Raw genomic sequence first — 23,644 nt, 5'->3', positions numbered from 1 at the left:
CTCCATGTTTCTAACACAGATTTGGAAAATTGGCTGGTGTTTGTTCTTAAGCACTTACTTTATGAACTATTCACACAATGCCTCAGTATGGTGAGCATATAAGCCAGGATGAGTTGGACAGTATCTGTTGAGCTTTCCTCAGATAAAACAGTGTGTGACATGAGAGTTGTTAAAAGTTCTATTCTTACAGAAACTTTGAGTGAGATCCCAAACTCTTAACAGTTTATATGGTATCAAACTTTTTTCTATAAGTTTAAATACTTTTAGAAAGGTCTCCTTATAACATCAATCATAATTGACTAGAATTTGGGTTTTCTAAACTTTTTTTGAAGTGTAAATACTTTCGCTTGCTACTTAATGCAAAAGCAGCAACATTCCTTTTACGTTATTTTTGGGAAATAAAATAACACAATTTTGTCTTCCTTTAAAAAGCAAAAGAGAAAAACGGACTTCTTTGTTTCCAGCTGGGTTGCAGTGCACAGTTGGCGGAGACGTAAGTGTTGGGCTAAGAATTTTATGCCGATTTATTTATTTATTTATTTATTTATTTATTTTTTCTAATTTTTCACTTCCAACAATCTGTCAAGCACAGCAACCCAGAAGCTGGAAACATGGAAACAGTGCAGAAATCCACAGCTTAGTAGAACTTGCAATCCTCAGATCTTTCCTTTATGGATATTACTAAGTTAAAAGAAGTTCAAGTTGACTTCTTCTGAACGTCATGGTATGGATTTTATTTAATCACCAAGAACGTGGAATCTCATCAAAACTGACCTGTTGCCAAGGCGATTGACTTTAAATCACTCTTAATGCTCTTGTCACATGGCGTGAATTATTTCAACTATTCAATGTCTTCACGTCTGAAACAGGTCGCACTTATTCGGTCAGATTAGGCCAGTCAGAATCTCGTCCTAAGAGTCTTAATTCATGTAGCTGGTGTAGCAATTGAACCCAGTTCCACTGGGAGCCATCTACAATCCTGCTAACACTTCCTGCTCCTTACGTTGACATTTACCATAATCTAAGGACATAATTAGCGTGAACGCGTGCATCTCCAAATTATCGCCAGTAGATCACCTTTAAGTTAAGTACAGCCGATGGAGGGGAAAAGGAAATAATGCAATTTATCCCGGCTTAAGCTGGTCATTATTAGGCAGGTTGTTCTGTGCACTGCAAAACTTAACAAATACAAAGTTGGACTGACCAAATATTAAAAATTAAATAAACATCTTGTACATTTTTCTTTCTTCAAAGTATCCTTTTACTGCTTTAAATTTGCACATTCCTTTTACTCTGAGCATGTTGTCTTTAATGTCTGTACAGTGTTACTTTTTTTATTATAAAATTTGTCCTTACTATACAGTATTTTTGTTTTTGGGTGAATAATTATTCTTGAAACTTTCTTAGAAATCTGTTTTTCATAGCACCAACATTCAAATGCCCATGTCTTCTGCAATTTTTAACATTTATTTTTGATTGTTATGACTCTGACAACATTGCAAAGCTTCAAGCTCACATTTTCATAACCTGCAAATAACTCAAAGCCAGTCACATGTGCATGCTTCAACTTGCTGCCGTAACGCCTGAATTTTTCCACCTTTAGATAATAAACTTTCCTACAGACACATATTTAAAAAGCCTTAAATTCATATTTCTAAAAGGTAATTTGGCCTTAAGTGTTAAATTTTATTATTGCAGGATTATTGAATCTTGTAAGTAGCTTTTTTTTCCCGGGACGTTATACCTTCTTGCAGGACTAATAAAACTTTGTTAACCATTATTAGTTGTATAAGCCTGATTTGATTCATTTGCAAAGGTGTATACATTTTTATACCTTTGCAAATAATGAATCATTTGCACTCGCTGTCACTGGTGACTGCAAATGCATCACTAATTGGCTGGAAGACGTTTACTTTTACCACTGGTTCACTTCTACTGCCTGTCATAATTAGAGTTCTTTTGGTCACATATGTCTTAAAATTTCTTAAAAATTGAATTTATAACAATATATCTTATAATCTATCATTGAAGAAGCTTCCAGCAAAAATGCTGGGACCACATTTATTTACTGAGCATCAGCTATTTTTTATAGTTTATTTTTGGAAAGCGGGTAACTGAGGAGGTTTTACGATGGGTACAGCTACTTGAAAAATCAGTTTACGGTGTGGGTTATCGTGGACATTGTCGTTTTCTATGCTGGTCTCTGACTCATGACGTTGATTGAGTGGAGACGTCGACCTGCAGGTTTGTTTGTAGGGTAAATACTGCCCAAATCCCCGACTCAAGAGCAAAACAGGAGTGCTTCAGGTGCAGTTTGAAATGCCGCCACCACCGCTCTCCCTACACGGCGTCAGACGGGCTGCATTTAGCCGAGCCAAGCGGTCGTGGCTAATCGAATGAATCAAAGCGGCCCTAACTCATTTATGACGCTTTTCCGCTCAATTTAAGCTCGCCTTGCTCATCAATATCGCCCCGTCGTCCTCCTCGGACGGCTGCTGCATTCTCATCGAGACTCGATCAGTTTTTGTCGAGACGGTTCCTCTATTTTTATCCCTCCCTCTTTCATAAACTGATTTCAGGGTTACAGGTTGCAGGAAGGATCTGTATCGATGTCCTTTTCTTTTTTTTTTTTCTTAAGTGTTTATAAATGCTTCTCTCTTCCAGTTCCCCGAGGCGTGATCCAAAACGGCGCTCGCGTCAGGAGCCAGGCCCTCTTCCCTGTCATCAGACCCCTTCCCGTAAGCCCCGTGGGGAGCAGAACCTCGGCTATAAGGTGGGTAAACTTTGCCCTTAGACATATAATTAATGGGATTTCCCAGCGCAAACGGCTCCACCTACACCCTCGAAAAAAAAAGAAAAAAAAATTTCCACTCGTAGTTTACATAATTATATCTTTATTGTCTCCAAAAGTCAGGCTTTCACACGCTCCCCCCGTTGCTCTGAACATTTGATCCAGGTGTGTTTATGTAATGCGCTCCTTTCCTCAAAAACACACACAAACAGGTTTATTAGAGGGAAAGGCTTTTTGATCCGGAGAACATATGCGGCATGCACGGACACGCACATCCATCACCAGAGCATAAGAGTATAATGGTCGGCGCGGTGTAATGAATTAAACATAGCCGAGGGCTCACTGGATGTATGCAGTGAATATTTGATCACTGCGAGGGGTGCGTGTTTTGCTTATAAGATATTAATATGCTAACTCTCTCATTCTGAAGGAGAGGATGTCTGCGGGACGAGGCACGCTCCTGAAGCTGCTGCTGATTTATGGCTTTGCAGGATATCCCCCCCCCTTTTCCCCCACACCTCCCCTCACTCCGCCTCCTTTAGTGCTGTACACAACACAATTCTCTCATTATTTCAGCAAAATAGTGAGAGAATGATGCTTGAAAAGTATGAGCATCCCTTGAACTTTTCAGAAATTGATCCGTTTCTGATAGATCAATATAAATCAGTTCTTAATTGGGAGTTGTTTAAAGGTGCAGTACCATGTAAAATTGACTATTTTTTTTTTAGTTTCATGTCATGTTATAATCTTATTCCCTCAGCTAAAACACACCTGGAGTGTTGCTTTGATTCTTTCATGCATGCTTCCATGGCAACCATTCAACTCTGCAAAACACACTCAGCTCCTTCAGACTAGCCAGCAACAATTAGCAAACACCTGGTAGAACCACACTTCTGCTGAGCTTCTTAAAGGAGCTCATCTCAGTGAAACACTGGTAAAAATGTTAAGGGGTTAACAGAGGAGCCATGTTGTGATGACTTCCTGAAGGCGGAGTTTCAGAAATTGCTGGAGTTTCTTAAAGAGACAGAGGCTCAATTTTCCAGTTGTTAAATCATGTAATCAAATGTCTTTTAAGTCATGTCTGATGTATACAGCATTTTTATGACAACATATTCACTTGCTTGTGCTACAAAATGATACAAGGAAAACCCATCATACCGTCCCTTTAAATAACTAAAGTGAGGTCTCCATTTGCGTTCAGCCTCCTTCACTTTGATAACTCTAAGGATACCATCAAAGGGGGTATCACACTTGATAGCTTGGTAGACTCGGCTCTACTAAAGACTGGTGTTGCAGCATTCAGCAGTTCTGGTTCTCTTTCACACTGCACTGTGTCAAACAATCCAAATCCTTTGGAAAATCCTGCGGCGCTGCTGCACCAAGAACCACTGAGGGAAACGATACAAGAACCTCAGAAGACGACATAAGCGTAACTTCCCTCTTCGTAAAATGTAAACGAAACATTTTGCGAAGATTTCTCTTTTGTCCTTGGTAACAAACAATGAGTCTTTTCTCCTGCTCGCGCAAGACTAGACATTTGTTTTGGTTGTATTTACCCAGAATGCTTTGCACTCGTCCTGAGTTACCATTGATATATTGGCTGATTCGTTGACTGAAGCTTCTTGGTTTGCAGTCGTGTCATTAATTAAAAGTCTGAAGGCATTGGGTTTCATTTGTTTGCTACAAATGTGTTGTCCAAATTGATGCGTCCTTTTTCTTACACGTCACACAAAAAATACTTTGTGCTCTATCATAAACAAATAAATTCCCCTAGAACGCATAAAAGTGTAACGTCAATGCGTTTGATCGTTTTTGTGGAAAACTTGAAATATACTCACAAATAAGAAAGTAGCGTGAAAAAGTTAGGGAATCTGTCGCAGAAATTTCTTCAATTACAGAATCATAAAAAAACTGGAGACACTGATTGATGTAATTTCACGGTATGTTATGTTGAAGGTGGTTATGGTGGACTGGATTCAGACCCCTGGCCTTGCATTTGACACATGTACTGAGTTGTCTTTTTATGGTGTAAAGCATTTTGAACTGCCTCGTTGTTCCTGAAATGTGCGATACAACTTGATGAACTTGATTTTGATTTCCCGACCAAAGAAGTAACATTATGCACACCTGTTCCATGTCCAGATCATCCCTGGGAGATTTCCTTAGCCTTGGAAAGGACAGCCCGTCCCGCTACTCCCCCAGCCCCTGCGGCGAGGACCTCCAGGACGACCACACCTACAGCACCGCCAAGTCCCCCGGCAGCCTGTCCCCCTCCGAGATCACCAACCCTTCCTCCGCGCTAGAAGACGACGACATCATCGCCGTGGAGATCCAGTCAGACGTCAAGCCGGAGCCCCGAGAGATCCCGCTGGACTCTCACATAGCCACGGCCGCTGCCGCCTACGTTTCCCAGCAGCCCCCGCGCGGACAAAGACGCAGCTCGGCGGCCGGAGCCGGGACTCTGCCGGGCAGCAGCCTGCCCTGGACCAAAAGCCGAGCGAGGGGCATTAGCGACACGCTGCCGCTGAAGAAGCGGCGCGCGCCGGAGAAGCCGCCGGAGAGCGACGACGAGGAGATGAAGGAGGCGGCGGGGTCGCTGCTCCACCTGGCCGGCGTCAGAGCCTGCCTCAACAATATCACAAACCGCGCCGCCAAGGGCCAGAAGGAGCAGAAAGAGACCCTAAGAAACTAAAAAAATAACAAAAAACATACTCATTCAGACACCTCCGAGCACGCACACCCAACACGCACCCCACACACACACACACACACACACACACACACGAGTACACAAATAGGTCAACAGGTAACGTTACTACAGCATTAGTCTCGACAGACACTCGTCATCTCCCTCTATCTATCTGCAGGGCATTAGGTGAATCCTACTTATTTGTGGCAATATCAAAAATCAATGTTTTCCTACATGTTCAGCAACACTAACATCAATGGGTATCTCTCATGTGTCTATGTTGGGTTTTTTGTTGTCGTTTTAAAAAGGGGATGAAAGCCATAAAAAAAAGCATGTTTTGTCACTAATTCGGGGCGAGCAGAGGAAGTACGCCGCGCAGCGAGCGCAGGATGGCTGTTTGTCCTTTCCTGGTTTCGGTTCTTTTGTTTTGGGTTTTGTTTTGTTTTTCCCATATTGAATCTGTAGCAATCTCTCAGCGATGCCAGCTAACGCGGCGGAGACCCGCCTCTTCGGGCGGCCTGGGGGGGCGGGTGGGGCGGGGGGCATCGCTCTCTTACACCCACGAGCACAAACGTGAGACTGTGCCAAAGATACGCGACCAGGTTGCTTCATGTAGCCGATGCGACAGCCGACGGAGAAGAAGGAAAAAAAAAAAAAGAAACGGAGAAGGCATCGTAAAGAGAGGAGTGACCTCAAGTGTCAAAGTAAAACCCAATGTGATGTATATTCAATGCACTTAAAATTATTTTATGCCACTGACATGGAGAAAAAAAAACCTGGTTTATTTCGAGAGCACTCATAGTATTTAAGGATAAAATATCTTGAAATAAAATAAAAAAATAGAAAAAAAAAAAGAAGTCATGATTATCACAATAGAGACAGATAGCAAGCCGGGTCTGAGGCAATATCTCCTTCATTTTGTTGTTCTTGTTGCATCACGTAGACGTCGTCAGCACCTCCGTTCAGAGATCATAGCTATACCCAGTAGCTGCCACAACTTCCTGTCCAGCCGACAACGCCAACTTTCCACGTCCGACCCGCTGGGCTCGGCCCTCTCCTGTCCGTCGTGTCCCCCGTCTCCAAACCCCCTCACTCTACCTTCATAAAGATATAAGCAATTTGTCCCGCGCGGGCAACTCTGTACAAAGGTTAGAAAATATTTTATTTTTTTTCTCCCTTTTTCTTAATTGAAGCAATTTGACCTGCAGGACTTTCTCAGTTATATTGCATGGGTGCTTGTAAATAAGATGAGAAGCAAAATCTTTTTTATTCAAAGATTCATGTAAGATAAACGATGTATTTAGCATGAAGCATGACTTATTTTCATATAAACCTTGATCCTAGAGGAAAGGAAAAAAAAAAGATTTTTTTTTTCTGCCAATTCTTATACCTGTGATTATGGAGGTTCTTTTTGTTTTGTTTTATCAGGGTTTTTTGTTGTTGTTTTATTCTTCGGAGTGGGCTTGTCTTCAGGCAGGAACGTAGATTAGAGACCTCCACCCCCGTAGAGGGGCGGGTGGTGAAACCTCTAGGCTTCGGATGTCAGGGCCAGCAGAAGCGCCTCTTTTGAGGGGTGGCGGGATGGGGGGGTGTAGGGTGGGCTTCCGTCTACTTCTGCCTGTCGGTCTTATTTCTTTTCAGCGTTTTAGTTTTTGATTTGTCGGAGTGGGCTTTTCAACGACACGTCTACAGGCAGGAACAATTAGAAAATCCCCTTTGCACCCCCTTCCCCAAGGGTGCCACCTCTTTATGGGGAGGGTGGGCTTCTGTCTTCCTCTACCTGACTGTCTTTCTGTTTTTGTTTGTGATTTTTTTTCTTTTATTGTAGGTTTTTCTTGTTGGTGTTCAGTGTTATCCCCACATTCCTTCCCACCCCCGGTGTGTCACTACAGATCTCGTCTGTGGAGTGTGTGAGCCAGTGTGTCCGAGAACACACACACCCTTTAACGTTGTGCCTGCCTGCCGTCAGTCGCTCTATTTACACAACAGAGCGCCACCTATATTTATTTATAACAGTATTGTTTTGGTTTTATTTTTTGTTAAAGGGGGGAAGATTTTTTTTCTCTTTTCTGGCGTGTTGATGTACATGTGTCCTTACTTTCCATTGACATTGTTCAGTGTAAATGTATGAATCAGTTGGGCATGGAAAACTCTGTAGGTGTCCTGAATAAATCCCATATTCCTCCCTCCCCCCCTTCAAAATGGAAAAAAATGTTTACCTTATAGGAAACGAAGAGGAAGAAATTTTGTTTTCTAAATTAAATACAGTATTTTAAATTCTTTAATTTAAGAAGAGGTTTGCTGCCATTTTAGAGGACAAAAAACACAGTAGGAAACTTTTGAGGGCATATATTATTATTATTATTATTATCATTATTTTCTTAACGTTTTTCTGACCAAAATCAAGAAGGGTGTAAAGATTCTGCAAAGCGACGACGCAGCCAAACGTTCCCGAAGAGCGACGCCAAACACAGGCATCAGTACGAAACACAAAGGCACCAAAGACGAGTGTTGTGATTGCAAAGTGTCCAGCTAGAGGTCATAATGTGAAAAATTGTATGATTAACCCCTTAAGGCCTAAGTTTCAAATGTCCGCCTGGATATTTTTGCTTATTTAAATTGTATTTTAATTGTTCTTTAAATGTCCTGTGAGTAAACATATTTGCCCGTTTATCCGTGACGACTGGAACTTTCCATATCTAGCGAGTTATTTGTGCAATTTACCATCTAGTAAAAGATGCAACCGCAGGGAGTGAAATTACCGTAATATCCCAATATCGGCCGGAAAGCGCAACGTCTCCCCCTTCAGAAACGGTTGGAATTTTTCAGATAGTTTGAAGGAATTACGGTACTGCACATTTGGATGGATCGTAGGCACTACATTTGGTCTGGAAGGGTTAATCATACAGTGAGGAGGAGGAAGTCGGGAGAAATGTCGTCCGAGAGCTGGAGCTCAGAGACCTAACAAACCGGCACCCCAGGGCAGGAGTTAAAAGCTATTTCAAGATTGGTGGGCCTGTAATTCACTACAATTGTGACAAAAATACTAGCAGTAATTCCGATTCAGATTTCTCCTCTAGTTCTGACTGGTGTTGTTAATCTGATGTCCTTAGATTAGCTAACTTTATGTTACCAAACCATGCACGCATTCAATACCTGTTTATGTTAGAGTTCAATTTCACAACAGTGGCGTAGCTGTAGAAATTGGGATTCTGTGGATGACTTTTGTTGCAAAATTAAAATTCTCTAAAGGCCTTTTTGCACCGCGTGGGTCGACCCGGATTCACGCCTGGGTTTGACATCCTGGCCAGTAAAATTTGAAGTCAGCCGAACCAGAGAGGTCTGAAGTTTGTCCCTTAAACCAACATGCTGTTTCACTCTCAAACAGAACTTTAAGGTAACAAATCTTCATATACGACCAAACTGCAGTTACAGTTAATTTCTCTTCTCCAATTGGCTCCGACACGGAGAAACAGCTGAAGCTATTTAGCGTTTTTGTACCAACATAACAGAAAAGTGTTGTAGACGGCAGCGTTTTCCTTTCTGACACACTTTATTCTCACAAACAGCAAGCTACTGTTGAGTCTGCATGAACTGTATTTTATCACCTCCATTCAATTTTGGGGTCGTTCCTTCCCCTAAGTCAAAAGAGATTAAAAAAAAATTCCAAGTGTTTCCAACATAGGAACTTTTTCAATTGTTTGTCTCCAACATGCGGCGACACACGCACTCGACAATGAGGCCCATCAGACACCGTATGTGGCGCTTCCTGTTTTTAGATAATTGTACCTTACTGTCAAAAGAGTGAATTGGATTTATCTGTTTAAAACACAAAATGTTGAAAGTGTGCCTTTCTGTTGTTTTCCTAAACAGTCTGCTTTGTTTCTTTTATGAGAAATGATGTGAAACATTAAAGAAGAGCGCGTCAAAGTGCTAATTTTCTGCCAGCCTGGGTTGTTTAGAGTAGCAGAGAAGGAAGAGGTGTGCGTGTTCGTTTTTTTTTTGTTGTTGTTGTTGGTAAGCTGACTAGACACTGAGCGGCTGTGAGCAGGTCGAGCCGGAAAAACAAATGCATGTCCCGTTCACCGGTATGCTCCTTTTGCCACCTGTAGCATGCATCGCTGACTTTCCATTCCGTGCATACGGGGAAAAAAAAAAAAAGGCCAAGAGGAGACGCAGTCGGAGCGTCTGGCTGTGTGCCATCCGTCTCGTTTCTGTCTGAGCGTTCCCGCCGGCCCGGGTCGACGATCACTGGGCTGCGTTCGACGTAACAACCCCTCCCACACACACCCACACACACACTCTTAAAAAGCAAAATAAAAAAGAGTCGGTTTTTTAACGAAGGCTCGTTTTGTTTTTTTTAGTGCGACTCCCCTTGTATTTTGTCGTGAAGATAAAATCCGGCTTTTAACGTCCGAGAAAAACCTCAAATGAATTTCTTTCCACTGCCTGAGAAAGCGATCAAGATTAGTGATTTTAATTTTTCGCCCCTGCTGAACAGAACCCACTCATAAACAAATAAAAGGTTTTTGCCAACTTTTTTGTTTGCTTTTTCTAGTTTTTAATCCCATTTTTAAATTATTATTATTGTTCTTATTTCTCTCGTTCGAAATTCCTTAAAATACTGCCATTGTTTCTGCAGAGCTGAATCTTGGAAAGCCATAGGTTCGAGATGTCAAAGGTCAAAGCCGTCGATGACTTGCGAGATTTGATTCGGAGTGCACCCGGGTGTTGGTTCCTACTTTTAGTTTTTTGATTGGTTTGGTTTTATCTCAGTAAGTGTTCGGTTCTCTCCTTATTGTGCAATCATGTTGCCAAAGAATGATTTCAAGACCTACTTCATCACTACATGTAAATATCAACGTTGTCCAATGCCGTGGCAAAAAATATATAAATGTCGTTTTTCTTTTCTTTGTTGTTTTGTTTTCCATTTTCTGAGAAACTACGATGATGTTTATGTGATGTATTGTCTTCCAGTTGGTTGCAATAATAAAAAAAATACAAGTTGCAGAGAAGCTTGGCTGTTTATTTCTCAATGGACGGTGATTTATTGTCATTGGACGAGGGTTTCCTCTAGTTTTGGATGCTGGAAAGATTATCGCTCTGACTTTTGTGCCTTCAGACAGTCGTGTAACCGTGGCAACAAGGTGGCACAGCAACAGGGTCCTCAAGTCAGAGTCTTCTTCAAATTCGTTGCAAGACTGACTGCTACCTGCTCCCTGGATCGACTGAATTACAGCATTTTATTTTCTTTTGAGATAAACTATTTCTGAACGGAACTACATAAAAATAAGAAATCAGAAAGTAAGCACTGTCGCATAAAAGTATTAAACTCTTTGACTTTTTAACATTTTTTTCCACATTTTCTCATATTGCAACCACAAACTTTGTCTTTATTAAACAAATCAACACAAAGAAGTTTGTGACTATAAAGTGGCCGTTAGGGAGAAGGGTGACCGGAAAATTTATGGATAAAAAAAAAAAAATAATTCCCTTCTCACCCACCGCGGGTGGTTCTTATCCTCTGAGCTCGGGTCCTCTACCAGAGGCCTGGGAGCTTGAGGGTTCTGCGCAGTATCTTGGCTGTGCCAAGGACTGCACATTTCTGGACTGAGATGTCTGATGTTGTTCCTGGGATCTGTTGTAGCCACTGCTCCAGTTTGGGGGTCACTGCCCCGAGGGCCCCGATGACCACAGGCACCACTGTGGTCTTCACCTTCCAGGCCCTCTCCAGTTCTTCCCTGAGGCCCTGGTATTTCTCCAGTTTCTCGTGCTCCTTTTTCCTGATGTTGCAATCACTTGGTATTGCTACATCTACCACAATGGCTTTCCTCTGATTTTTATCCACTACGACAATGTCTGGTTGGTTCGCCATTACCATTCAGTCTGTTTGCTACATATATATATATATATATATATATATATATATATATATATATATATATATATATATATATATATATATATATATATATATATATATATATATATATATATATATATTCAGCACTGCACATTCCATCACACTTCGATTACTCGAGGGTAAATCCATTGAGCTGACAGAAGACCAGACCGTATTGGGTCTCATTTAATTGTTTTCCACTCCGAATCTTAAGTTAAATGTAGTCGAGGATGAAGCACGAGAAAGCAGCAGGCCTCTCTTCGCCTTCGCGCCGCTTCCCACACTTGCGCCGCTTCTCCCCCGCTACCGGGGGCCCGCCTTTGTGAGACTTGAGAACTCTTTAATTTGCTCTCCAGCCTGACCCCAATCATTAACCTCGCACATTCCCCATCAACAAGGGTCTTATCATAACCGCCGCTCCTCTTCCCAGTTAATTATTCATTTACCTCCTCTAATCGTTTAAGTTCAATACGTTGCGATTAAAGTCTTGCCCACCTCCACCTTGGGGAGAGAACTGTGTGTACGTGTAGGTTGTGCGTGTGGAAACAGTTAGGAGTACCGAAGAGTTCCTCAATGCCTTTTCAGTCTAAGTGGTGGCATTTCGGAGTCGTGTGGCGGTGGAAGCCCATTCATAATTGAAGCGGCGAGACCGGCTTCATCTTGAGCCACTGTGCCGCACGCTCCCACCACAACACAACTGGAGCCAGCAGCTCCTCTGTTGCTATGCAACTATAGCAAAGAAGAACAGGGGTGCGTGCAGTTGGGGGGGTTGGGGGGGGAGGGATGCACGTTTTCAACATCTTTCGGAGGGCATGCTCAGGAAACAGCCGCGGCCGACTTTTTTCTGCTTAAACACTCCAGATGAGTCACATGGCCTCCGAGCATGTTTCACCTCACAATCTTGAAAGCAGCAAACAGAAAGGTGAGTGGATTCAAGGGAACGTGGTGGATGACCTTAATAATAATATTAATAATAAGAACAATAATAAAAGGGTGCCATGCCGAAGCGTCAGGTGGACCGCTGCAGAACGGGTTACCCTCCTCGTTTCCCCCCCTGCTCCATATCATCCACAACCACAGAATGACCAGCGAAGCAAGTTTCCATGGAGACTGAAGTGGAGGTTACGATTCTTCTGTCAGCTTGGATTTATTGCAAAGGTTTAATGTATATATATTCATTGTTGTTGTTGTTACTTTCCTCAGCTGCTCACAAGGATGTCTGCATATCGTGAAGGTTAAAAAAAATAAATCACTTTTCTTCCTTTTTTTTTTTTTTTTTTTTGGTTAATGAACGCCATTTAAAATAGTTGGATGCTGTGATATTGTGCTCTGGAATTGCAAAGAGATGCGGTTCTCCTTTTATGTGGTGTGTTCGCCCTCTGGTGGCAGCACCAAATAACTACACGATTCAGTGAAAACCTCCAAAATAAATGTTCAATCTTTATTTACCCATTTATACTCCTTTTGACTGATGTTGAGACTAATCTTGAAATTAATGTGAGTCAGAATCTGTGGAGGGAAGAATGTTGATTTAAATTCAATTCAATTTAATTGAAAATGCTACATATAATTAATGTGACAGTGTCATTTATTTTTTACCAGAAAGTTTTTTTCTTGTGAATTTTACATAACATTTCTTCTAAAACGCCTTTTCTTCCATTGTTACTATTTATGGAATTAAAAATATGATTATTAGCATTTATTATTAGCAGTAAATATCTTCATATATTAGCATCTGATGTAAACTATGCCTACTTCCTGGCAGAATGTGATTAATTCCTGACATACATTAAGTCTTGTTATTTTCAGTTGGCCTAATTAAATAAATTAACATCACAAAGCATGATTTAAACTAATGCGACAGCGGAGTCGCTTTATTTACGCCCGTTTCACGTGTGAACTACGTTTCCCAGCGGCCGCCATGGCGATTAGTCATCGTCTCCCTCTTGCAGTCTCGCGATATGCGACACTTGACCCTGCCCTATGTTCGGCGCACTCGCAGCTCCATCGCTCAGTATATAAAGCAGGACAACGACGGGAGGAAGACGGCTGGGGAGTCGCAGCCCGGGGATTGTAAATAAGACCGCAAAAAACTGTGTTTTATTTACAAAAGCGATACCGGCTCTTTTCAAAGTACCGCTCACAGTCGTTTTAAGTCTTTTTTGTCGTATTTTTTATTTTTTCTTTGCCTCTGTCTCTCGCCAATTTCCGTGTGGTTTGTACACTACGCGTATAATGGCGAGCTCGGCTAACTCGAACCAAGTGGTAAGGATCAATCTCCGAGGACTGTCAGTGAGAGGGGAAGAATGGGGCCGCGGGGCGGGGGGTAAACTTTATTTCTCGCAGTCAGATAAATGTGCTGTAACCAACTCACCACTGTTTTAAGTCCATTAAAATGACAGAATCAACGTTCAGTCAAGCAGCCATTATTATTATTATTTTTTTTTTCATTTTTGCGAAGCTCGAGCTGTTAAACCAGGATACTATTGCAGGGGCAGAATTGAACAAAAAACAAAACAAAACAAAAAAACACACACTAAAGAATTACGTTGTTTAATGCAGATTAGAATTTAAAAGTTGTTTATTTCGTTAGGTGAAAGCTTTATAAATTAGTTTGATTTGTTTGCTAGTTTTTTTCTTTCTTTTTTTTTTTTTACTTGTGTTGGAGATCTGAGATATTTTAACGTTTAGCTGGCTAATATTACAAAAGACTTGTGAAACGCAGATGTACCCAAAGCACAGTCACTATCCACTCTGGCTTAAATAAGCTTAATTTTCACAACATTAAAGCCTCAATTTTGTGGAAAGTCTTCGACGGTCGGTCGGCTGCCTCGTCTTTGTCCACCATTTCCACGACGAGAGGGCGCCGAAAAGACGTCCTAAACCACACATTTTATCCACCCAAAAAACAAACAAAACGCCAAATAAGTCCTGCTCCCTAACGTCAAAGTCAAGTCGCTTTCGTCTGAGCCGAATATTTTTAGGTAAAAACACGGGAGGATATCTCCTCACGAGGCGCGGAAGAAGGCGGCTGCACGCGCTGCTCCGTAAAATGGCCTCCCCGGGTCTGCTCTCCTCTCTCGCGCTTCTGGCCCTCCTCCTCTCCGCTGCCTGGTTTTATAGCGCCATATTGGCCGTCTAATATAGACCGGCCGGGATGGGACGGTGCTACACGACGCTACGTCACTGGCTCTACATATAAACACCACGCTGTGCTTTAAATAGTGGAGGAAACCGACGGGGGCCGAGTGGGGAGGGAAGGAAGGAGAAGACCCGAGTTGTCCGCCGCGGACATCGGGGGCGGCCTCGGCGGCTGGCCGCTCCCGGACCCAGGCTGTCCCCGCAGCGTCGTGGACATTTTAACAGTGTTTGTTGTCGTGAGCGCTGTTGCTCAGTTCTGGTGGAGTGGGGATGACACTGGAGGCTCAGCTGCCATGATCCATCCATACGTTCATCCTGGCTGTGCCTCCCAGCTGGGACGCAATGTATTTTAACTCATTACATGTTAAAGTCAACATTGTGGCTATTTAAAAGGCTTTTCTTTTTAACATCACATCCTCAGTTGTTTTTTTTTCTCCCAATTGCCAGTTACTTATTATTAATCTTGCAAAATATGTTATTTAACATCAGTTGAGCCCTCTTTTGCATCCTCTATTAAAATCAAAATGTTTTGTTTGCCTCATCCCAGCCTAGATTATACAGGGGTGTAATCGAAGATGTGATCAACGAGGTGCGGGAGCTGTTCCTGGACGAGGGAGTGGACGAGCAGGTCCTCCTGGAGCTGAAAACGGTAAACCCCCCCAAAAAACGTTGCACGCCCTCCTTCCACCCTGTTTAGCCCCTCTAAAGCGTCTGTTCGATGCCGCAGCTGTGGGAGAACAAGCTGCTGCAGTCCAAGGCAGTGGAGGGCTTCCACACGGACGAGCAGGCGTCCCTGCAGGCCACCCAGCAGCAGGTTCAGCACGTCCCGCAGGTCCAGCAGGTGACGCAGCCGACGCAGGCCCAGCAGGTCATCCTGCCGCCCCAGCAGCAGCAAGGTAGGCAGACGCATTTACAACACATTCTTCGAGGAGATGCAGTGGAAATGAATGCATCTTTGATTTATGAGTAATATTAGTAATAACAATAATAATAGTCGCCTTGAGAGCCATGATGTTGAGCTGAACATGCTTCTTCTTTTTTTTCTTCTTGCCCTACAGCAACCCCGCAGCAAGTCATTGTTCAGGATCCGAAGATTCTCCAGCACATGAGTGCAACGGGGATGGTGAGACGCTGTTTTTTTGTTATTGTTGTTTTTTATAAATTAATCTCATATTTATACATCTCTTATGACTTGCTCAGTTGGAACGATGCAGGTTTTTCCAAATGCTTGTACTAGGAAAACAGCTGACAGTAGTGGCAGTTTGCCACAGGCCAGGTGACAAACAAAGCAAAAAAGAGGAACAAAACAAATATGCGGAAGAAGGTGCTCTGATTGGATGACGACAAACCTGCACACGTCATGCCGGCTGTTTAGAAATGATGGTGGCAAGGAAGCTTTATTTATGTAAAATGGAAATAAGCACAGCGCTCCAAAGATATGTAAAGTTTTTAATGCGGGCAAAAAATAGAAAACTCTTTGGCCGTCAGCAGCTTGTACGCATTCTTTTTTTCATTCTTTTTTGCCCACATTAAAACCTTTACACATTTTTGGAGTGCTGGTTATTTCCAATTTGCTTTTTCTCTTTTTTTTTCTTTTTTTTTACTTTCCTCCTCTCCCAAATTTAATTCATGCATTAAATTCATGCATAACAGATTTTGATCAGACAGATTTAAAAAATGAAGTGGTCGTCTTTCGCCTGGACAACCCTGAACACGGAGCCCGTGTAGAATCAAACATGGAATGGCCTAGTCCAAGTCAGAACCTGAATCCCGGACGCTGCGTCGTCCCAGAAGTTGTGGGAGTAAACATTATCACTGTTGTTTTCGAGACCATTTTCCAGTAATACAACGCTAATGATGGACGTTCACCCTCTGAAAGATCAACAAACTTTTAATCATTATCAAACATTTAACATTGGAACTGGAAGACATGTGTAATATCCTAAATAATTAAACAAAACAACAAATAAAGTGAACAATAAAGCCTCTGTAAACAAACTCGAACCGTGGACTAGCTGAGGCCAACGAACCAGACTGAAGAACTTCTGTCATCCAGTCTTTGGCAAAAAGAGAGACTTAAGAAAAACAATCAATCTGAGTAATTGATTTAATATTAAATGTATTAAAGTTGTGGTTGTTTTGTGTTTTTTGTTCACTCTGCTTCATCAGCTTTCGTCTCACTTAATGAAAAAAAAAAGCTTATTAATAAAAATATTCAACAGGTATCTCCTACCTGTTGAATAGATGTTGTTCTTTTCCCTCAGACAATATTTACATGCATTCATGACTGCTGTGAAACAAATGGTGCGTTTATCGCCGTCAGAATAAGGGGGAAACTGTCTAGTTAAATTTTTTTTCCCCTTCCTGTTTTCTACTTTTTAAATCCCGTATCTTTTTTGTTTTGTGTACACCCCCACCTTCCTCCTCTAGAGCGCAGCAGCTACTGCAGCCACTCTCGCTTTACCCACAGGGGTCACCCCATACCAGCAGATCATCACCAGCCAAGGTAAAGCACTCGCATGCATCTGCACCAATATTAGCCCTTTAAACAATTTCTTTTCAGCTGCAACTTGTTTTGGTCTTTGTCAGGAGGTTTTGTTTTTTTACTTTTTGTGTTTGCTGATACAGGTCAGATCCTGCAGGTGGTGCGTGCCCCCAACGGCACTCAGTACATCATCCAGCAGTCCCAGCAGCCAATCGTTCTGCAGCAGCCGATGCAGCCCGGTGGCGTTCAGGCTCCCGTCATACAGCAGGTTAGGAGAAGAGGTCATTCTGCATATGAGAGCGACAAAAAGATGGCATGCTGGGTGAGTTCTTCACTTTTATGTTTTATTTTTTCCTTGTTTTCTAGGTGCTGGCTCCCCTCCAAGGAGGTCTGCCCCAGCAGACTGGAGTCATCATCCAGCCGCAGCAGATCGTCTTAGCTTCAGGAAACAAAGTCCAAGGCAACACGCAGGTCAGCTCTCCGCCGCTCTCCACTGGCTGGCTGGGAGTTTCTAAGGTTAATGTATTTGTAACTTGCCTTTCCACCAGCAGGTGGTGCAAGCCGCAACCATGGTGCAGCAGCCCGGTCAGGCGGCGATGGCGGCGGCCGCTGCAGCAGGAGGGGCGGCGGCGGCAGCGCAGATCCAGCAGGTCCAGCAGGTCCAGCAAGCCCAGGGCGCAGCTGCACCGCAGGCGCCCCCGCAGGCGCCGCAGCAGAGCCAGCCGCAACCTCAGGCACAGCAGCCTCCCATGATGCTCCAGGTGGACGGGGCGGGGGACACCTCCTCTGAAGAGGACGAGGACGAAGAGGAGGAGTACGACGAGGACGAGGAGGAAGAGAAAGACAAGGACGGTGGCGAAGATGGACAGGTTGAAGAGGTGGGCTTCCCTCTCTGCTCTCTGTTCTGTTACCCCAAACATGGCCGCCTTGTGTTGTTACGGAGACCAGAAACAGAAGATTGACGCTGATGGGTTTTGGTTTCCGATTTAGGAGCCGCTGAACAGCGAAGACGACGTCAGTGAAGACGAAGATCAGGAGCTGTTTGATACAGAGAATGTTGTGGTGTGCCAGTACGATAAGGTAAGACACTAGGGCTGAAACGATTAATCATGATTAATCGATCGGTGAAATGATCGTCTAATTTAGTAATGGATTAAAAATGCAGTTTACTTAAGAATATCAACATATTGAGAGCAGTAATTAAGCCAAAGCTATACAAACATCTACATTTTGCATTCAAGATGAAAACAAATTTGTCTGTAAGTATTTAAGTCAAGTCTTCTCAAGGTTCAGACTTACTCAAATAATTATGTGCTGTTCAATCTTCTGTCTTGCAATAAAATGCAAGACAGAAATTTACTGATTTATTTTCATATTTTCATGCATTTATTTTCTATGATGAATAAAAAAAAGGCATCAGTGGTTAAGCAAAGAATTTGTAGAATGTCAAAATAATTGATTAATCGGTTACCAAAAGTTAGAAATCGATTAGTCGTTAGTTGCAGCCCTACAGCTTCCCTCATCATCGTGAGGGAAGCTGCGTGATCCGTCTTGTGTGCATGAGGTGAAGAGATTTGATCCCCTAAAAATGCCGTCCATCTGTTCTCTACGCCCCCGACTCATTTCCTCTCCCCCGTACCCCTCACCCCGCTCCCCCACCTACAGATTCACAGAAGTAAGACCAAATGGAAATTTCACCTGAAGGACGGGATCATGAATCTCAACGGCAGAGATTTCGTCTTTTCCAAAGCCACCGGAGACGCCGAGTGGTGAAGAAGCAGAAAGGAAAAGTCAAAAAGAAAAGAAAACAAAAACATAAAAAAAAAATTAAAAAAAACTCTGGAACTCCTCCTGTCCATTTAACAAGACAGTCGAGCATCCTTCCTTACATACTCTGTGACTGGAGAGAACTCCTAGAACCCAAAGGATGGGGAGGTACTGATTTAAAAAAAAAAAAAAAACCCTGGATGTCAGCCTTGTTTGGGGGGGTGAAAACACTCAATCTAGGCCTTGCGGGATGAGAAACCAAGAGAGGAAGGAGGGAGCGGCTGGAAATGAAGAGTTTTCTTTCTTCTTTTTTTGTAGTTCCGTCTTCATCCTCCAGGGGGCTCCTCTGCCCTTTTTTTTTCTGGACAGAATTCACACTAAAAAAAAAAGCATTTCACATGAAACGGGTGTAGTGGACCAGGGTTTGGTGACCCCGTCTGGCCGCAGGAGGACCGAGGTCGTTCACAACAAGCCCATAGATGAGAAAACTAATCTTTCTAATGCACTGTAGTCGGCTGACTGGGTTGACTCGTGTCTTTGTGGAAGTCCAAACTGAGTGTCACCAGTCGAATGCGCTGCCTTCTAGAATGATCCCAATCACCTTTGGACCTTTTGGCTTTTGTGTTGTTTTTCTTCTTCTTCTGTTTTTGTTGTTGTCGAGTCGTAGTTTCTCATCACGTTTAAGTCAAAAATGGTGCTCCAGAGGGTTTTACTGTAGTTATTCTGTTATTGTTTTTTTTTTTTTTTAAGTTAATGAAGAATAAGAAAGTAAAATAACATCCTTAAAAAAAGTTTTAAATAATATGTCTCCAATTCAAATGAAGTTTTTCCCCCTCTTCTTGCTTCTCTGGAGCTTCATTCCATCTTTTACCCCTCCGTCCCCCCCAAACTAAACTAAACTCGAACAAAATTCATTTAAGATTTGTATAAGTGGGAAGTTTGCCATTTCAGTGGATTGTCTGCGCTCTTGTTTTAATTTTCTGCAGCTGTCTAAAAAAAAAAAGAAAAATTTGCACTGTTAGTTTATCGATGTATTGTGAGGTCAGCCAGTTCCAATAATCAATAATGGCGTCTTCTGTCCTATGTGTGTGTGTGAGTGAAAGAGAGCCACTGTGACAGATTGTACAGATGTTAGAAGCAGTGTGAATGTGCGCGCCACTCCTCCCTGGAAGGAAAATTAGTTTCGTCCCTCCCCCCCACCTTAACGTCAACGCGTCACAGGAATAAGCGTCGAGGATGGTGTTCTTATCTATTTATTGCTAAAAGTGTGTGAAATGTTCTATTTTTTCAGCACCAAACTGTGCTCTTATTATTATCTCATAAGTGTTCCTTTTTATTCTTGATTTTTTTTTTCTCTTGTTTTTTTTTTTCCATCTGTTGATTGAAAGCTACATGATGTTGTTGGAAATCATTTCATCCACTATATGTTCTCCTGTGCTTTCATTATACTCAGAACTTTTAAGATGATACGTTTTCTATCACTGTAAGTTTAACTTTGGGAAGGGGGGGGGGGTTTGTGTATTTCTGCAATTTTGTTTTTAGTGCCCCGTCACAGCAGTTTGAAATAAAAATGTTTCTCGACTCACTCTTGGAGTTGTTTTTTTTCCTCGACATTTCATATTTCATTCCCAGAACTGTGCCGCTCCTGGTGGCAGAACATCTTTGTTATGCTTTATGTTAGTAATGGGCAGGCAGCAGTTTTACAGAGGAGCAGCAAAAGCAAATGAGGTGGATTAGCAGTGGTTGCTAACACCAGATGGTGTCATCCAGGACATTTTACTGTGGAATAGCGTCTGTTCCCTGGAATGTGACGACGGTGATAAAACTGTCGTACACCAACAGTCTTCAGTCAGAGGCCTTTTCAGATTGGTTGGAAGACTGACTGATAGTGGAGGCCCTTCCTGTCCACAGCATCCACAATGACCCTGAAGACATTTGGATGACATGCTACGACATTCATTTTCCCTTTTCAGATAAATGTTTTTTTGTTTTTTTAATAAATTGTGACTTTATCATCACAGATTTCCTAAAATTCACTTTAAATTTCTTTGGAATCACACAAATTCACATGATATACAACTGATTTTATGAGTGTATTTATAAATTCAAGTTTTTGGGAGTCTGTCATTTTTGGGGAGTTGTAAATAATGACAGCCACTCAAAGTGGCTAGAAGTGAACATTTTAGGAAACTTTAGATAACTGGTGGAAGATGGCAGCAAAGTTCAAAAAGCAATAACAAGGATCACAAAGTGAAGTGTGTAACTAGCTGAAACTGCGCTAACATGCCTTTCCTCTTGGGTTTTGCGTACTCCCTCATCGACGGCTGTCATCTTGAAACAAAAGATGTGGGTCTGTGTTTCTGCATCTCTTTCTGTCAGACTGACGCTGTAAGGACCGTTTGCAGCAGACTCTGAATGGGGCTGGACTTTTGACTGTTGCATGTTGGGCTATTTTTTTTTTCTGAGCCAACTCTTCCTTCACAACTTTCTCCCTGACCCGTCCACTCTCTTCCATGGTCGTCGTGATGCTGTTTGTTCTCTAATCTAAACTCCCGCCTAAACCGTCTCAAGCCCTATGACTTTCCTTCAGCGTATTCAGGAGGAAAGGTGTGGTGGTGTTTGGGATTACGGCAGAGTCTGAATCTACTCTGGGAGTTGATTGTAAATGGATTGGAAGCTCAATAAAACATCTGTCTAACTTCACAAAGGCTGTATTGACCCTCGGACAGAGCCGGTGGAGGAGTAATGGCTCCCCAGCCACCTCTGATCAAGTGGCTCCTCCTGAGCTGCTGGCCAGTGGAGATGTTTACCTCTGGCCACCGTCACTGCTAATTAGCAGCGGGTGTTGGATTCAGTGGAGTTTGATCAGGAACTGTTGACTGTTGCTTAGTTTTAAAAATAAGAATTAAAGCGAAGAAAGACGATTCCGCTTGTATCATTTCTTTTCATGCCGGACCTTCTGAATTATCTGTATCTACAGACTTGGGGTGCAGATGTTTCACACATTTTGCTTTAGTCAGATGCGAACAAATCTCGGTTCATCTTTGGAGCTAGCTTAACTTTGTATTTTCCCAGAGGGAGAAGGAGGAAGTTCAACTCGTCTCCTTCATCAGTCACAATCGGAAAGGATCACATCCCCAACTCTAACATCTCTCTGCACGGCTCTCGAACCATACAACCAGACAAAGACGGAAAGAGGAGTGGCAATAGCAAATGAGGTGGATTAGTAGTGCTTGTCCACAACGCATGGTGTGTTGCAGTGGAATTTCATCTCTGGAAATTGAGCTATTAGGATGCCACGGTTGACATACGCTAACAGTATGACAATAAGTAATATGTTTCAGTTTTTCACTAAAATGTCATCTTTAGATGATATTCTAACATATTGAGATGAACCTAAACTTGCTGCAATAGTATTTGTTGATGTTTACATTTTATTTGATATGTTTTTTAACTTCAGGGCTCTGCCAACCCACAATCTAGACCAGTGAAATCAAAAGAAAGCTGCTAGTTAACACCTAGAGGCTTCCGGGGGTTTTAAGGAGAATCCTTTTGTGCTGCATTTGAAGCTGTCTATAATTACCCGGGTCGACACCAGATATCTGGATGTGATGATGCCTCTTCAAAGCTTTAAATCTTGTGTTGCATTCTTGCTCCTTACCTCAGTTTTGTGCTTTCCATTAAGCAAATCTTGAGATCATTAGAAAGAGCCAAAACAGTCCTTCGTAGAAATCAGCAGGCAAACAATTAGAGCCATCCTTCATGTAGCTCTCAAGTTTATGTTTCTGGAATTTCTTTTCTTTTTTTTTTTTTTGGTCACATCTTTCCCACTTTTTTCTTTGTTGGGGAACACAGTGGAATTTCAGGTACGCTTTCCATATGTATGGAGATTACAGGATGTAATGGAGAGGGCTTATTTTTATTTCTGTATTTTTTTTACATCCTGTCTATATAATATGCTATGACCAGTTTTTTTTTCTTTCTTTCTTTTTATTTGTTTTTTTACAGAATAACAGATATTCTGTTTAACAGAACCAGTGTTCCCTCAGTGCTCCCTCAAGAGCATAACAAGGAAAAAACACATAAACAAGAAAAGTAATTTCGGACATCTAGGGGATTGAAAGCCCTAGATTAAATCTAGAAGATTTAATGAATTCAAGTTCAACAGGGTCTTTTTTCCCCACTGATTCTGCCGAGCCTGTTCCCGTTCCCAGAGTAAAGTGGGTTAAACACATATTAACAGGAGACTTCCCTGATTTTTGTTTGCAAAACAAATATTGTAAACCCCTTATGTGTCGGTCCATCACATAAAATCCCAATAAAAATATGTCAGTTTAAGATTTTAATGTTGCAAAATGTGTAAATGTTAGAGTGGGATATTTTGATAAAGTAGTAGAAGTGAAACCACTTGCGAATCAATAGATGTTTCAACTCTTCTCTCCACTTCACTTGACACTCAAGAGCTTTCTCTGGGAGAAAGGAGCTTCACAATGACCATCCAAGCAACATAAGGAGTGACGACATCAAGGCAAGGACTTCAAGAGCTAAATCTTTCTCCAATTCCTTAAAACAACCACAGTTTTTCTTTTTCCTTCAGTTTTTTTGCGTGTGGAAACTAAATCTGTTGCTGGGTGAGGTGCATCTTGGGTCATGCCTTGCTTATTTGAGGAGCAATTCAGGTACTGGTTTATTTGCAATAAGGGGAAAGGAATGATCGGCGGATCCTGAGAACCAGCAGGAGGAAGAATTTTCAAATAAATGGAGTCTCATTCCGTCCAATAATTAGACGACGAGTCTACCCATGTTTCAGAGTGAAATTACACATAATCCCAAATAGGAAAACACTCTAAAGTTCATGCCACCGAGTCA

The 23,644-nt window shown here is 42.2% G+C and overlaps 2 protein-coding genes across 5 annotated transcripts in view; both read left to right on the top strand.

Annotated features, from left to right (window-relative positions):
* ches1 (checkpoint suppressor 1) overlaps positions 1-10,495 on the top strand; it is a 74,693-nt gene extending 64,198 nt beyond the window's left edge. Inside the window, exons 5-6 of the mRNA XM_055044139.1 lie at positions 2,665-2,773; positions 4,934-10,495. Coding sequence (XP_054900114.1) covers positions 2,665-2,773; positions 4,934-5,483 — 659 coding nt within the window. The 3' untranslated portion in view covers positions 5,484-10,495. The remainder of the gene's footprint in view (positions 1-2,664; positions 2,774-4,933) is intronic.
* Positions 10,496-13,490: 2,995 nt separating this feature from the next.
* gtf2a1 (general transcription factor IIA, 1) lies at positions 13,491-20,361 on the top strand. Of its 4 annotated transcripts, none has more exons than XM_055044137.1 (10): positions 13,491-13,647; positions 15,071-15,172; positions 15,251-15,419; positions 15,582-15,646; positions 16,954-17,029; positions 17,152-17,276; positions 17,375-17,479; positions 17,560-17,886; positions 17,999-18,088; positions 18,674-20,361. In XM_055044137.1, the coding sequence occupies exons 1-10, from the start codon at positions 13,618-13,620 to the stop codon at positions 18,779-18,781; spliced, it is 1,197 nt and encodes a 398-aa protein (XP_054900112.1). In that variant the 5' UTR covers positions 13,491-13,617; the 3' UTR covers positions 18,782-20,361. The 4 variants fall into 4 exon arrangements, with proteins under 4 accessions (XP_054900112.1, XP_054900111.1, XP_054900109.1 ...); XM_055044136.1 differs by having other exon boundaries at positions 17,557-17,886; XM_055044134.1 differs by lacking the exon at positions 13,491-13,647 and adding an exon at positions 13,700-14,867 and having other exon boundaries at positions 17,557-17,886.
* The last annotated feature ends 3,283 nt before the right edge of the window (positions 20,362-23,644 follow it).

The sequence above is a fragment of the Poeciliopsis prolifica genome, unplaced genomic scaffold (genome assembly GCF_027474105.1).
Source record: "Poeciliopsis prolifica strain line A6 unplaced genomic scaffold, Auburn_PproV2 SCAFFOLD020, whole genome shotgun sequence".
Taxonomy (NCBI): domain Eukaryota; kingdom Metazoa; phylum Chordata; class Actinopteri; order Cyprinodontiformes; family Poeciliidae; genus Poeciliopsis; species Poeciliopsis prolifica.
Note: the sequence above shows the minus strand (reverse complement) of the source record. Positions and strands in the feature narration are given on the sequence as shown.